Raw genomic sequence first — 16,200 nt, 5'->3', positions numbered from 1 at the left:
GAACATATGCATCAAATTATATATGTAGGAGGCTTGACAGAAGGTGAATGTTGAACTTTTGGTGCACCCATGTCCAGATGATGCTGCGTACCATTTTGCGCAATGACGCTGTAGGTGTGTTCGAGGCATTAAGCTGGTTAAAAAAAGGTTAGCTGTGTGTTGGCAAAAATGTGTTATGTGTTAGCTATGTGTTGGTGTCCAAGTCAAGAAAGCTTACCAGCAGCCAGCGGCACTTGCCTCACTGGTAGCCTATTTGCGGGTGCTTTTACAAAGCCTATGTCAGATACTCCATTTTTTATATATATATATTTTCGTGGGCCACAGATTGAATACCACTGAGCTAAAACTTTAGATAATATCATACCATGAGGGTAAATGGGGAATAATTCCCCCAAAAGGCGGTGTGGGGAAGAAGGTGGCAGGAGCTGTGGTGGTGGACTTGTCCAAAACCTGTTCCCTTTGCCTCTATGTAGCCTACAAACCGTTATTCAAATCGTATGAGTAGGCTTGTTACACAGCTGTATAACATGGTAATGCCGTTCAGGCTTAAACGGTGATATTATACTGTGCACAACAACAATATCAAATAGCCTATATGGAATCATTAAAATCATAACTTTTGAAGTGAAAGCAATTGTGTATTCTTGTGCCAAACAGCTGCCTAGAACAATGTAAAGAAAGCAAAGCTAACGGAGGGGTAAGATGAATAAGCACTCACCTAGATGAAGTATTGTAGAAAAAATCCACCGAATAACCGAAAAAACTTTCCCTAGGTCCAGTGTAGACGACCCGGTTTTCGGTTTCCAAGTTAAATGTTACGCACAGCTGGATAAAAACCACTGCAAGTACAACCAACTGGGCGCAATAACCTGGATTTCGCGGGGTTGAATTTACTGAAAGTGTTGCAAGTTGCCGTCCAGTTCCCATTTCTTTTGTGCGTCTTTTCTTTCATCGAATCGCTAGATACTGTTTAATCTGCTGCGAGGTGTGAAACTCATCATTCGCCTGCGTAATATGTTTGGTAATGCATATTCCAGCACATACAATTAATTCCTTGTGAATTAAATAGGACCCCGTTTCACTCTGCTTCTCGCTCTCATAGGCTAACGTTACTTGTTTTAGCAGTGTAGACTCGGGGAGGGAGTTACATTTTGGGGTGGAGCTTTGGATATTAAACATGGGATGTGGGCGCACTCCAAACCTGTTTTGGTGTGTGTGTGTATTCTTTGAGATGTAGGTCTATCAAAATCGATGAAAAAAGCCTAGCATAGATTCTTATAATTTTGTGAAGATCTAATGCATTTTCAACAGTGCACTCATATCATATACTCCCGAGTTGCGCAGTGGTCTAGCTGTGCCACTAGAGATCCTGGTTCGAAATCCAGGCTCTGTCGTAGCCGGCGCGACCGGGAGACCCATGGGGCGGCGCGCAATTGGCCCAGCGTCGTCCAGGGTAGGGGAGGGAATGTCCGGCAGGGATGTAGCTCAGTTGATAGAGCATGGCGTTTGTAACACCAGGGTTGTGGGTTCGATTCCCACAGGGGGTAGGAAAAAATGTATGCATTCACTAACTGTAAGTCGCTCTGGATAAGAGCGTCTGCTAAATGACTAAAATGTAAATGTAAATATCAGCTCTCTGAACGCTCCAAGAGCTAATTTACTAACGCCCAGAGCGCACCCCTGAGCGCAACCCTGGCACTCTAGAGTGAATTTACGAACACACCCTAGGTTGAAGATGACAAAGGTTAAGACAACTGGGTTCTAATATCCCATAACTCTTTGCAACAATGGGAGCAGCTTATTTCATAGTTTTGATGTCTTCACTATTATTCTACAATGTAGAAAATAGTTAAAATAAAGAGAAACCCTTGTATGAGTAGGTGTGTCCAAACTTTTGACTGGGACTGTACATTATAACACTACTCTGAACCTAAATTCACTCTTTCCCAACTAGGCCTATCAGTCATGATTCAAGATCAGATCCAAATTATGCTGCAGTAACATGCAGTTCGTCAGTTGAAAGGTCTTGTCAATATAATGTAAACAAACCCCCTATATATAGCCTCATTATTGTTATTTTATTGTGTAGTTTTTTTTTTTTTTTACTTTAGTTTATTTAGTAAATATTTTCTTAACTCTATTTTCTTAAAACGGCATTGTTGTTTAAGGGCATGTAAGTAAGCATTTCACGCTAAAGTCTACACCTGTTGTATTCGGCACATGTGACAAATAAAATTTGATTTGATTGACCATTTAGCAGGATGGATTTCTGGTGAGTTTTATTGCAGATCGCTTGCTGTTTATTTTATTATCTATTTTGAAATGTGAGAGTAACAGTCTGTGGCCATGTTTACCTGTTGTCTGAGCATTATGACAACTTATTACAGTGTTTGAAGCAGCTAGGTCTATAATTGTATGTTGTTGGTCTGTGCACATGTATGGACTACAGTAGCTAGCTGTGATGGAGTTGGCTAGTTATGACGTTGCTTATCAATGGTGTGGTACTGTAGATTTGGACAAGTTCTGTACCTCATCACATCCATGATCATGATTAGTTTATAATGGCGCCAACCCCCAAAACGTTGGAAGTCCAGGAGGGACTAGACGGCCTAGGCGGGAGTCCCATTGATGTCCAGGGGAGGCGGAGGGGTTTAGCGGGGGACAGCACCAGCCAGGGGACCAGGAACTACCGGCCTGAGGAGGGAAACATGGAAAGAGGGTGAGATCCGGTAGGAGGTGGGGAGTTACCTCATTGACCATCCAGAGGACCTTGAAGGGCACCACAAACCAAGGGCTCAGCTTCCAGCAGGGCAGGCGGAGGGGTAGGTTCCTGGTGGAGAGCCAGATGCGATCACCAGGATCGAACACGGGAGCCTCACTGCGGTGGTGATCCACCTGCTCCTTCTGGTGGCGGACGGCGCGCTGGAGCCTCACGTGGGAAGCGTTCCAAACCTCCTCTGCGTGCCGAAACCACTTGTCCACCACAGAGGCCTTGATCTGGCTCGGGGTCAACGGAGCCGGCTGATACCCCAGGACCCACTGGATGGGAGTCAGCCCGGTGGAGGAGTGAAGAAGTGAGTTCTGGGCGTACTCTTCCCAGGGAAGGAACCGGGCCCTCTCCCCCTGCCGGTCCTGGCAGTGACTCCTAAGGAACCTCCCCAGCTCCTGGTTGGTCCTCTCCACTTGCCCGTTGGACTGAGGCCGGTACACAGATATGAGGCTGCTCCAGCTTCTCCATGAAGGCTTTCCATAACTGTGACGTGAATTGGGGGCCACGGTCAGAGACGATGTCCTCCGGAAGGCCATAGTGCCGGAAGACCTGCTGGAACAGGTAGTGCCTCAGGAAACCTGGATGTCACGATCGTCTAAGAAAGCGGACCAAGGCGCAGCGTGTTGAGCGAACATGTTGACTTTATTATATTAAAGCAACCACGAAACAACAAAACAAAATGACGATAGTGAAGTCCAACAGTGACAATGCCTGAACATGGAACAAAAACCCACAAACACAAGGTGAAAACAGACAGTATAAATATGGCTCCCAATCAGAGACAACGAGCCAACAGCTGACACTCGTTACCTCTGATTGGGAGTCACTCAACCAAACAAAGAAATACAACACATAGAACCACCCAACCAAACAAAACACCACGAAACGAACACACCCTGGCTCAACACACAAAGTCCCGGAGCCAGAGCGTGACAGTACCCCCCTAAAGGCGCGGACTGCGACCGCGCCTCAATAAGGCTAAACAAGGGAGGGCTGGGTGGGCATACCTCTTCGGCGGTGGTTCTGGTTCTGGCCGTGGTCCCCACCCCACCAAAGTCACTACCCGCTTACGTAGCCTCCTCCACATGACCACCCCCCAACTAAACCCCACTGGATTAAGGGGCGGCACCGGACTAAAGGGCAGCACCGGACTAAGGGGCAGCACCGGACTAAGGGGCAGCACCGGACTAAGGGGCAGTACCGGACTAAGGGGCAGCACCAGGATAAGGGGCAGCACCGGGCTAAGGGACAGCACCGGACTCAATGGCGGATCCTGGCTGGCTGGCTCTGGCGGATCCTGGCTGGAACGGCTCATGGCTGGCTGAAGGATCTGGCTGCTCATGGCTGGCTGACGGATCTGGCTGCTCATGGCTGGCTGACGGATCTGGCTGCTCATGGCTGGCCGACGGATCTGGCTGCTCATGGCTGGCCGACGGATCTGGCTGCTCATGGCTGGCTGACGGATCTGGCTGCTCATGGCCGGCTGACGGATCTGGCTGCTCATGGCTGGCGGAAGGCTCTGGCTGATCCTGTCTGGCGGAAGGCTCTGGCTGATCCTGTCTGGCGGAAGGCTCTGGCTGATCCTGTCTGGCGGAAGGCTCTAGCGGCTCCGGTCTGGCGGACGGCTCTGAAGGCTCATGGCAGACGGGCGGCTTTGCAGGCTCTGTACAGACGGGCAGTTCATGCAGCGCTTGGCAGACGGACAGTTCAGACGGCGTTGGGCAGACAGGCAGTTCAGGCGCCGTTGGGCAGACGGGCAGTTCAAGCGCCGTTGGGCAGACGGGCAGTTCAGGCGCCGTTGGGCAGACGGCAGACTCTGGCCGTCTGAGGCGCACCGTAGGCCTGGTGCGTGGTGCCGGAACTGGAGGTACCGGGCTGAGGACACGCATCTCAGGGCTAGTGCGGGGAGAAGGAACAGGCCGGACCGGGCTGGCGACGCGCACCGTAGGTTTGGTGCGAGTGGCAGGAACAGGCCGGGTCGGGCTGGCGACGCGCACCGTAGACTTGGTGCGGGTGGCAGGAACAGGCCGGACCGGGCTGGCGACGCGCACCGTAGGTTTGGTGCGAGTGGCAGGAACAGGCCGGGTCGGGCTGGCGACGCGCACCGTAGGTTTGGTGCGAGTGGCAGGAACAGGCCGGGCTGGGCTGGCGACGCACACCGTAGGTTCTGTGCGTGGAGCAGGAACAGGCCGGGCTGGGCTGGCGACGCACACCGTAGGTTCTGTGCGTGGAGCAGGAACAGGCCGGGCTGGGCTGGCGACGCACACCGTAGGTTCTGTGCGTGGAGCAGGAACAGGCCGGGCTGGGCTGGCGACGCACACCGTAGGTTCTGTGCGTGGAGCAGGAACAGGCCGGGCTGGGCTGGCGACGCACACCTTAGGTTCTGTGCGTGGAGCAGGAACAGGCCGGGCTGGGCTGGCGACGCACACCGTAGGTTCTGTGCGTGGAGCAGGAACAGGCCGGGCTGGGCTGGCGACGCACACCGTAGGTTCTGTGCGTGGAGCAGGAACAGGCCGGGCTGGGCTGGCGACGCACACCGTAGGTTCTGTGCGTGGAGCAGGAACAGGCCGGGCTGGGCTGGCGACGCACACCGTAGGTTCTGTGCGTGGAGCAGGAACAGGCCGGGCTGGACTGGCGACGCACACCGTGGGCTTGATGCGTGGAGTAGGAACAGGCCGGTCCGTACTGGGAACACACACCACTGGCTTTAACTGGGGATCAGGAACGGGCCGGACCGGACTGGTAACACACATCAGTCTCTCACGCCGTGCCGCAACAACTTCCCTTCCTCTACTCGCCAATGGCTCCCGTAATCCGATAGCCTTCTCTCCACGTCTCCCTGTGGCAGCCTCCTGCTGCCCAGCCGCCCAGCCATGTGCCCCCCAAAAACTTTTTGGGGTTGCCTCTCGTCCTTCCGACGATGGCCCTGCTGACGCCGTTGCTCCTCTCGCCGTCGCCTCTCCACCGTTTCGCTCCATGGACGGCGATCCATCCCATCCAGGATCTCCTCCCAAGTCCAGGACCCCTTTCCGTCCAAAATCTCCTCCCATGTCCAGGAAGCCTTTGGAGCTGGGTCCTGTTGCCGCTTGACACGCTGCTTGGTCCTTTTAAGGTGGGTTTTTCTGTCACGATCGTCTGACGAATGAACAGACCAAAGCGCAGCGCGTTGAGTGAACATGACTTTATTAACTCAAAGTCTGGAACAAAACAACAAAACAAGAACGATTCGTGAAGTCCTCTGCTAAACTGACAGAACATGGAACATGATGACTTTAATGAGTAAAGCACGTAAATACAAAACAAAAGACGATAGTGAAGTCCAACAGTGACAAAGACTGAACCTGGAACAAAAACCCACAACATCCACAGGAAAACATACAGATAAATATGGCTCCCAATCAGAGATAACGAGCCGACAGCTGACACTCGTTACCTCCGATTGGGAGTCATTGAACCCAACAAAGAAATACAACACATAGAACCACCCAACCAAACAAAACACCACGAAACGAACACACCCTGGCTCAACACACAAAGTCCCGGAGCCAGAGCGTGACACTGGAGAGCGGTAGGGAGACCAGAGAGAGGGATAAAACAGCAGGATTTAAAGAATCTGTCCACAAGAACCATAATAGTGGTGAAACCATCAGACGGAGGGAGATCAGTAACGAAATCTATGGACAGATGGGACCAAGGCCACTGAGGCACGGGAAGGGGAAAGAGTTTCCCTGCTGGATAGTGCCGGGGAGATTTTGTTTGGGCACATACGGAGCATGAATTGACATAGCGGGTGACGTCCTGTGCCAAGGTGGGCCACCAGTACTTTGTGGAGATGGATTGAATGGTACGGGTGATACCTGGGTGTCCAGCGGCGAGGGATGTGTGTGCCCAGGTTATCAGCCGATCCCTCACCCCCGCAGGGATGTAGATGCGTGCAGGAGGGCAGGTAGCAGGCGCGGGTTCCCTCTCCAGAGCCTGGCGGATGTCCACATCTACGTCCCAAAACACGGGGCTAACGATACTGGGGGACGGAATGGTGGGCTGGAGGGCACTCGCAGGACTCTCAACTGACGTGGAACCACAAGGTAAGGGAAAGCAGGTCTTCTGGCATCCTGGTGCCAAGGTGGTGATTTTCATCCTCGACCAGGAGATGGTGGGCTTATGACGTTGTCCAGACAGCTGGCCATTGCAATGAGCGCGTCCAAGGAAAGGTTGTCGTCCCGTCACATCCACTCCGTGTGGACCTCCTCACGCAGTCCTCTACGGAATAGGGTGCATTGCGCTGGTTCGTTCCATCCGCTGGAGGCTGCCACTGTCTGGAAGGTGAGGGCATACTCCGCAGCGGTCTAGGCACCATGCCGGAGCTGGAATAGTCACTCACCTCCCTCTCTGCCCTCTGGTAGATGGTTGAAGACCATCATACTTGTCCAGGAAGGACAGTCAGGCATTACCTCCCTGGGCGGACTGCTGGGTAGGCTGGGGGGCTGTTTCGCTGGGACGACTTGAGGTAAAAGGCCCTCCGCTAGTTGAGGTGAATCCTCTTGGGTGGTGTCGAGGCGGTGGAGGACGGAGAGGACCTCATCCATAGCAACACCCAATTGCGCTAGCTGATCGTGATGTTGACGGAGTAGGTGTCCCTGTTCACCAACCGTCTGGGAGATGTCTTTATCTTCTGCTACTTCTATAATTTGCGAGGCAGTATTCTGTCATGTATACACTGGGAGTCAGGAAGCAGGTGCAGAAGGTGAGTTTAATAATGAAGAACACAGATAAACAAAACATGAGAAGCATACAGACCGTGAATGAAAACAAACCAATACTGCCTGATGACTGAGGCTACTGAGGGCTAAATAAAGGGAAGGTAATCAAGGTGATGATGAAGTCCAGGTGTGCGTAATGATGGAGAGCAGGTGTGCGTAATGATGGGGAGCAGGTGGGCATAATGAAGATTACCAGGGCTGGTGGTTAGTAGACCTGCGACATCGAGCGCCGGAACGGAGGAGCGGGAGTAGGTGTGACACTATCATCATACAGCTAATGGCGTTATCTAGAAAATCTCCCATATCTGTATATATATATTTTGGTTCAATAGGTTCTCGAAGCACTCATCTGCAAATGGCACTCTTTGTGGTCAACTTTGGGTGCACCCTGAGCTTGGGAAACAAACATATGCCATTTCTCCCTTAAATCTTCATTTTTGGGGAAGTTAAACAACTGCTGTAAATTGCTTTTACAGCCAAAGACACGGTAACGAGCCATTCTTGTTTACAAAGCATTTCATTGAACATATTAAAATGAGTAGGTGAGCTGACGTCACCTCACCTGAGGCAAAGCAAAAAACAGAGTGATTCAGACTCAAGTCACATGATTGGATTTTCAGATACAGCAATAATATAGATTTTTCAGACTTTGGTGATAGTAATTATGCTAATTAAATTAAATATAAATGCAGTTTTCACTGTTCATTCCCTTTAAGACTCAGTTTCCCTCTACAATGCTCACAAGCCACGCATGACTCGCTAAAACAGTGAACAGGACCAGGCACTACATCAGACTTGGGGGAAAATAACATTGATCATTGAAAGTGAACCTGGGGAGCTTTGTGTTCACATTTCCCTAAAAAAGGGAACTCACAGTGTTTTCACACTTGGTCCCTTTCAGACAATTTTTGTGAACTCAGTGCGGTTCGCTTAATTTTTTTGTGCAGTGTGAACACTCCAAAGGAACTCAGACCCCTCAAAAGAGCCCCCGAAGAGAACTGAACTGAGACCATCTCGAGAGCACCCGTTTTTTTCCACGGACCCCAATGTGAGGGGTTATGGGAAACGGTGTTCCAGTAGTCTGCATCTGGGTCTTCTGCTGAAACGTGATATATATATATGAACTATAACTCAGTAAAATCGTTGAAATTGTTGCATGTTACGTTTACATTTTTGTTCAGTATATACTTTTTAAAAATCTATATGAACAAAATATTTTTTGATTACTATTGTTACTGTCCCCACTAAAACAAAACAAAATACTTAAATACATGTCATTTTGTCCTTGAAACATTTAATTGAAATACTGTAGAATTCCACTCATTTTTATGTATATATATACACAACTAATCTTCTCCTTTCCCCCTTCTGATAACCAGGTGGCGAATCGCATCTCTGCATGTCTGGCAGACATATCAGTATGGATGACGGATCACCACCTCAAGCTGAACCCTGGCAAGACGGAGCTGCTCTTCCTCCCGGGGAAGGACTGCCCGTTCCATGATCTCGCCATCACGGTTGACAACTCCGCTGTGTCCTCCTCCCAGAGTGCGAAGAGCCTAGGCGTGACCCTGGACAACACCCTGTCGTTCTCCGCCAACATCAAGGCGGTGACCCGCTCCTGCAGGTTCATGCTCTACAACATTCGGAGAGTACGACCCTGCCTTACACAGGAAGCGGCACAGGTCCTAATCCAGGCACTTGTCATCTCCCGTCTGGACTACTGCAACTCGCTGTTGGCTGGCCTCCCTGCCTGTGCCATTAAACCCCTACAACTCATCCAGAATGCCGCAGCCCGTCTGGTGTTCAACCTTCCCAAGTTCTCTCACGTCACCCCCCTCCTCCGCACACTCCACTGGCTTCCAGTTGAAGCTCGCATCCGCTACAAGACCATGGTGCTTGCCTATGGAGCAGTGAGGGAACGGCACCTCTGTACCTTCAGGCTCTGATCAGTCCCTACACCCAAACGAGGGCATTGCGTTCATCCACCTCTGGCCTGCTGGCTCCCTTCCTCTGCGGAAGCATAGCTCCCGCTCAGCCCAGTCAAAACTGTTCGCTGCTCTGGCACCCCAATGGTGGAACAAGCTCCCTCACGACGCCAGGACAGCGGAGTCACTCACCACCTTCCGGAGACATTTGAAACCCCACCTCTTTAAGGAATACCTGGGATAGGATAAAGTGTTCCTTCTAACCCCCCCCAAATTGTAAAGTGGTTATCCCACTGGCTATAGGGTGAACGCACCAATTTGTGAGTCGCTCTGGCTAAGAGCGTCTGCTAAATGACGTTAATGTGCCCTTGAGCAAGGCACTTAACCCTAATTGCTCCTGTAAGTCGCTCTGGATAAGAGCGTCTGCTAAATGACTAAAATGTAATGTAAAATGAATAGAGTGCAGAATCCGGAACACCTTCATAGTGTCATCACACTCCAGCCCGGTAGGTGGCGGTAATGCACGTAATACTGGTGTGCACACCGCCATAAAATCCCAACGAAGAAGAAGAAGACTCCACAGATAGAATAACCCTAAAACCACTGCACAGCATGACTGGAAGCCTTCATTTCATGTTAGTGGAAAAGTCAGCCAGCTCTTCCTTGGATGAGGAAGGGATTCATAGGGGAAAGGAGGGAAGTTGGTCAAAAATAAAAAAATGGATACAAATATTTTACCTGTTATGACTGCCTCTGAAACATTTTGTATCTGTTCTGATGGGTGTTATTGATGTGTGCCACTCGGACAGCACACTCAACATTAGCAAATGCTTTTGATTTGTTTACTATGTAATACATTTGTAATAAATGTAATGTGTTTGATGTTTTTCATTTGTATCTATAAATCTCTTCTAGGCAAACCCCCCTGCCTCTTTCTGTCATTCTCTGCCCCTCTCACACATTCACCTCCACAGTCAGTATTGCATCAGTGTTTTTCTTCCCTCTGTAAAGCCTTGTCCAAACTGCAGGCGTTAATGCTCAAATCAATTTTGTTTTTCCAACAGCAACTTGCTGTTTGTTGTCCAAAAAGCAAGTTACTAATGACTAAACCGGATTGGAAAATTTTAAAAATAAAATAAATGTATGCACTCACTAACTGTAAGTCGCTCTGGATAAGAGCGTCTGCTAAATGACTAAAATGTAAAAATGTAAATGTAGGACTGCTCCTACTGGGGAGTGCCAATAGGCTGAGCAGTGGCTTCAAAGCCTTTCATTGGCCAATACATATAGCATCAGCAACCCAGGGTGTATATACATCATTGGCGTAGGCACTCCTCCTTTGAAACTCGTTATTGTGGAGTCTCCTTTAGCTGAAAGGTAATAATATAATGTAATTAGTATCAGCGCAGAACTGTAGTGTTGACATCTGTTAAATATAATAGCGAAAATATGTAATATATTCTAATGAGTCCTAATAAATTGTCATTTTTGGTATTACATCATACAAATCTTTTTCACAACCAAGAGGACAACGAACAAGATCTCCAAGGGGCTGGATGATGGTTACAAAGGTCGAGTCAAGTGCTGCCAGTACGGTTCCAGCCTCGTAGACTGGTGGAGGGAAAGCAAACCGCGTACATGAGTATGTGATTATGGAAGGACTCCAGCTAAGACCTAGATCAGGGATGGGCACTCATACCTGGAATAGGATTATACCATTTGACAATTATAACAGAATTGTCTTCCATGACCATCAGTCTTAGATTTCCAGGGTAAATACATTCAGTTTAGGATGAAGGGAGTTAGTATTTTTTAAATAATTGGATAAAGGAGGTTATTAGGCAGAATGTAGCCAGCAGATTCTGAACCTACCATTAGTTTCAAGCTTTAGTAGTCGTATTTACGGGAAACACATGGTATACAGTACATGCACCAGAAATAGGGTACACTTTATGACTTCTCAGATAAATATCAGCAAGCTTGGCTAGCTATGTACAGCAAAATAGCTAGCTTGCTCTCTGCCTGGCTAGCTAGTTAGCTACTTGGCTGATCACAGAATGTTAGCGTGCTGTTAATATGATAAGCTAAATCGATCCGTCTCGTCGCAAGAATTTGTCTAAAGAGTTTAGCTAGGCCTAGTTACATGTTGAATCTTCTTGGAAACTCCAGCCGAAGATATGAGACATTCTAAAAGTAGACCGTTCAGATCAAACTAACCGTTGCGTCGTGTCTCATCTTATGTATGTGAACTGGGCTTTATGATCAGGGCTATTCCGTGCCAGTAGAGTAGTGTGTGAAGTAGCTAGCTAGATAGCTAATCTCAGCGTGGCTTTCAGACCACAGACATCAGAAATATAACACAAGGTAAAGTAGCTACACACATAATTTAGCTAACTAATTATGACTATCTAGTGAAGTGACATTTTATATTCAAATGAAACAAACCAGTCACAGTCAGCTAACAAGCTACACTAGCTAACGTTAGCTAGAAAGCTAATACGAACTATTGGATGTGTGGCTTGAAAACAACAATCAAAACAAGTAATCCAAAATATAACACTTGCATACATATTTACAACTAAATAGCAAAACCGTCATTTTATTCTATATCTAGCAAGATATATTATCTAGCTAGCAATGTCTTACCTTATCAGCAGAAAAAATGCAAACTCTGGGTCAGTTTTGAATCCCTTCAACTCTCTTAGTTCTCTCCACTGTGTAAACACAAATCCAAGGTTTACTCGTGCCTTAGCAAGGGCTCTAACACTTTCCCTTTTTGCCTGTCTGCTCTCCAAATATCTCTGTTTCTTTGTTAAATGGAGGAGTAGTCAGGTCGTTTTCCCCTCACATCTGCCATGTCTGTAAGCTAGATATCCGCTAGCCAAGTGTGGACATGGGCTCAGCTAGATATCCTACCGCTACCCGTTAAATGTATCGATTGGGATCATCTTGCTGGGTCTTTCTATCATCTTACTTGTTTGGTCTTCTGTGATATGTTAGGCCACCACAACCCCACGTGTGCTAGCAGCCCTCTTGTCTTAGCATTGAAACTCTCACCAAGTAGGATATTCGTCGTCTCAACAACTTCACATGGAACCCTCCAACCAATAAGTGTCTAATCTCACCAAAGACCAGACCCCATTACTAGTAGCCTCTGCCGTGTCCCCAACAATCATATGTTCTGGTTTTCAGGGGAAATGGAAAGAGAGCCTGTGACACGACTTCCACTTTTGGACGTTAACAAGGCGACACTACATCTTAACTCCTCCACATTTACTGGATTGGTTGAACAGTGCAGAAAATAACCTCCCCCAACAGTTTTTTTTATTCTCATCAAGACCTCGTTGTAGGGCAGCATTTCCGAAACTAGGGGTCGCAACCCCATATGGGGTCGCCTAATTTGAAAATGGGATCTGAGAGAAACTAACCTCCAGTAGCTCTATCTTTTGAACAGTTTAAATTACAAAATATTATGACCCCAGCACTGAAAGATAAGACTCTCAGGAACAGGCACATCTTTTGTTTCCCTCTACAATGGCCACAAGCCTCCTTAGAACAGAGTGGACAAGACCAAATCAGACTGGGGGAAACAGAACATCATCAATGATGATGTTATTTTCTACACCAAACATCATACAAAATTATTGCCTGATGATCTTCAGAACTTCCCATTACCTTTCTGATGCATTTCAGTCACTTCAAACCATGCTTCCTTCAGCTTGAAATACTGCCAAAAGTACTCAATATTGATTTGTAATAGACTGTTATAGCCCCAATTAAAAAGTAAACATTGGCAGTTAATTACATCACTTTTTTTATATGGTGGGGTCACACATTTGTTAAAATATCAAAATGGGGTTGCAGGTAAAAAAAAGTTTCTGAACCCTTGATGCAGGGGATCTAGTTTCAGCCGTTTCTTTTATGCCTGCTACATTAGGTTACATTACTAGTGAAGATGTGCTCAATGTGTACTGTTACCCAAAGAGGAAAAACAGGTTGTCACTAGTTACCACAGCCACAGTCAGGAGGCCCACCTACTCGACCAATCAGATGAGGGAGTGTGATGACGCGTATGCCAACCGGCTTACATGGGCAGACGAGAGACATGCGTTTCTTTTATCTATTGATCCATCAATGTTTTGGTTATTTATTAGATATAATAAATCCAACCGTTATAAATGCAAAGTGTTAATCAGATTTCTTATTCAAACTCAGCTTGCAAGTTTATTATCATTTTGCCCTTACTCATAGTTTACTTCAATACCTGCAAGGTTTTTTTAAATGGCATGTAGACAAATTGACACATCTTGAGTTTAGATTTTAAATGCACAAGTAAAACATACAGTTTCACACACATTTTCACAGAAATCTCAATTTTTTAATTGGCAGATTTTTTGGATGATTTAAGATTAAACTTCAACCCTGTTACTTTATTTGGCAGTTAGGCACTTACTATAGTCATTTATTTAACTTAACTGCTATTTTGTACCAGTTTCCATCTCTGTACAAAGGCATGGTCTTCAAGCTATGGCAGATGGCAAAACATTTAATAATAATAATTATAATTGATTGGACTTACATGGCACTTACACCCAAAGCTCTTTACAGTGACAGGGGAAACTCACCATCCTATTCCCACTTACAGTGGGGAAAAAAAGTATTTAGTCAGCCACCAATTGTGCAAGTTCTCCCACTTAAAAAGATGAGAGAGGCCTGTAATTTTCATCATAGGTACACGTCAACTATGACAGACAAAATGAGAAAAAAAAATCCAGAAAATCACATTGTAGGATTTTTAATTAATTTATTTGCAAATTATGGTGGAAAATAAGTATTTGGTCACCTACAAACAAGCAAGATTTCTGGCTCTCACAGACCTGTAACTTCTTCTTTAAGAGGCTCCTCTGTCCTCCACTCGTTACCTGTATTAATGGCACCTGTTTGAACTTGTTATCAGTATAAAAGACACCTGTCCACAACCTCAAACAGTCACACTCCAAACTCCACTATGGCCAAGACCAAAGAGCTGTCAAAGGACACCAGAAACAAAATTGTAGACCTGCACCAGGCTGGGAAGACTGAATCTGCAATAGGTAAGCAGCTTGGTTTGAAGAAATCAACTGTGTTAGCAATTACTAGGAAATGGAAGACATACAAGACCACTGATAATCTCCCTCGATCTGGGGCTCCACGCAAGATCTCACCCTGTGGGGTCAAAATGATCACAAGAACGGTGAGCAAAAATCCCAGAACCACACGGGGGGACCTAGTGAATGACCTGCAGAGAGCTGGGACCAAAGTAACAAAGCCTACCATCAGTAACACACTACGCTGCCAGGGACTCAAATCCTGCAGTACCAGACGTGTCCCCCTGCTTAAGCCAGTACATGTCCAGGCCCGTCTGAAGTTTGCTAGAGTGCATTTGGATGATCCAGAAGAGGATTGGGAGAATGTCAGATGAAACCAAAATAGAACTTTTTGATAAAAACTCAACTCGTCGTGTTTAGAGGACAAAGAATGCTGAGTTGCATCCAAAGAACACCATACCTACTGTGAAGCATGGGGGTGGAAACATCATGCTTTGGGGCTGTTTTTCTGCAAAGGGACCAGGACGACTGATCTGTGTAAAGGAAAGAATGAATGGGGCCATGTATCATGAGATTTTGAGTGAAAACCTCCTTACATCAGCAAGGGCATTGAAGATGAAACGTGGCTGGGTCTTTCAGCATGACAATGATCCCAAACACACCGCCCGGGCAACGAAGGAGTGGCTTCGTAAGAAGCATTTCAAGGTCCTGGAGTGGCCTAGCCAGTCTCCAGATCTCAACCCAATAGAAAATCTTTGGCGGGAGTTGAAAGTCCGTATTGCCCAGCGACAGCCCCAAAACATCACTGCTCTAGAGGAGATCTGCATGGAGGAATGGGCCAAAATACCAGCAACAGTGTGTGAAAACCTTGTGAAGACTTACAGAAAACGTTTGACCTGTGTCATTGCCAACAAAGGGTATATAACAAAGTATTGAGAAACTTTTGTTATTGACCAAATACTTATTTTCCACCATAATTTGCAAATAAATTCATTAAAAATTCTACAATGTGATTTTCGGGATTTTTTTCCCTCATTTTCTCTGTCATAGTTGACGTGTACCTATGATGAAAATTACAGGCCTCTCTCATATTTTTAAGTGGGAGAACTTGCACAATTGGTGGCTGACTAAATACTTTTTTTCCCCACTGTACATACTCTTTATTTATGTTTATTTTATTGGACCATCCACCCCCCTCTTCGGAGGACAAAATAAACGTTGTTTTACTTTTTGTTATTTTACAGATTTTGTTATGTATAGATTATTCATACACTTTACATACATGGTACTTTTATGCACAGTATTACATGATAGGAATACAGTTTGATATACACATGCAGTGAAAACAGGACAAATATAAGCCCCCCATGGGATCTTCAGACCACAGAGTTGGGACACCCGTTTAAAGTCCCATCTTCAATTTTAAAATGAAATTAATGTTGTAAAAGTGTATGGTATAAATGACAGTGATCTGTCTTTTAACTTACTGCCTTCTTGTTCATTTCAGCAGCATATTTCTCTTTGGCTTTTGTCTGTCTTTCCCACGGTGGCATTCATACGTCTTTGTGCACACAACTTGAAACGGAACACCATTGAATGGGAGACTTTTACTCTCCCAACTGCGTTGTTTTCCTGCCAAAGGCTGTGCATGTGTT

At 46.8% G+C, this 16,200-nt stretch overlaps 1 protein-coding gene across 1 annotated transcript in view; it reads right to left on the bottom strand.

Moving 5' to 3' along the window:
* The window catches only part of LOC121575543 (integrin alpha-5-like), a 47,490-nt gene extending 46,402 nt beyond the window's left edge, over positions 1-1,088 (bottom strand). Inside the window, exon 1 of the mRNA XM_041888712.2 lies at positions 719-1,088. Within this exon, the coding sequence (XP_041744646.2) occupies positions 719-927 (209 nt within the window). The 5' untranslated portion in view covers positions 928-1,088. The remainder of the gene's footprint in view (positions 1-718) is intronic.
* Positions 1,089-16,200: the final 15,112 nt, after the last annotated feature.

The sequence above is a fragment of the Coregonus clupeaformis genome, chromosome 10, assembly GCF_020615455.1.
Source record: "Coregonus clupeaformis isolate EN_2021a chromosome 10, ASM2061545v1, whole genome shotgun sequence".
NCBI classification, from domain to species: Eukaryota; Metazoa; Chordata; class Actinopteri; order Salmoniformes; family Salmonidae; genus Coregonus; species Coregonus clupeaformis.
Note: the sequence above shows the minus strand (reverse complement) of the source record. Positions and strands in the feature narration are given on the sequence as shown.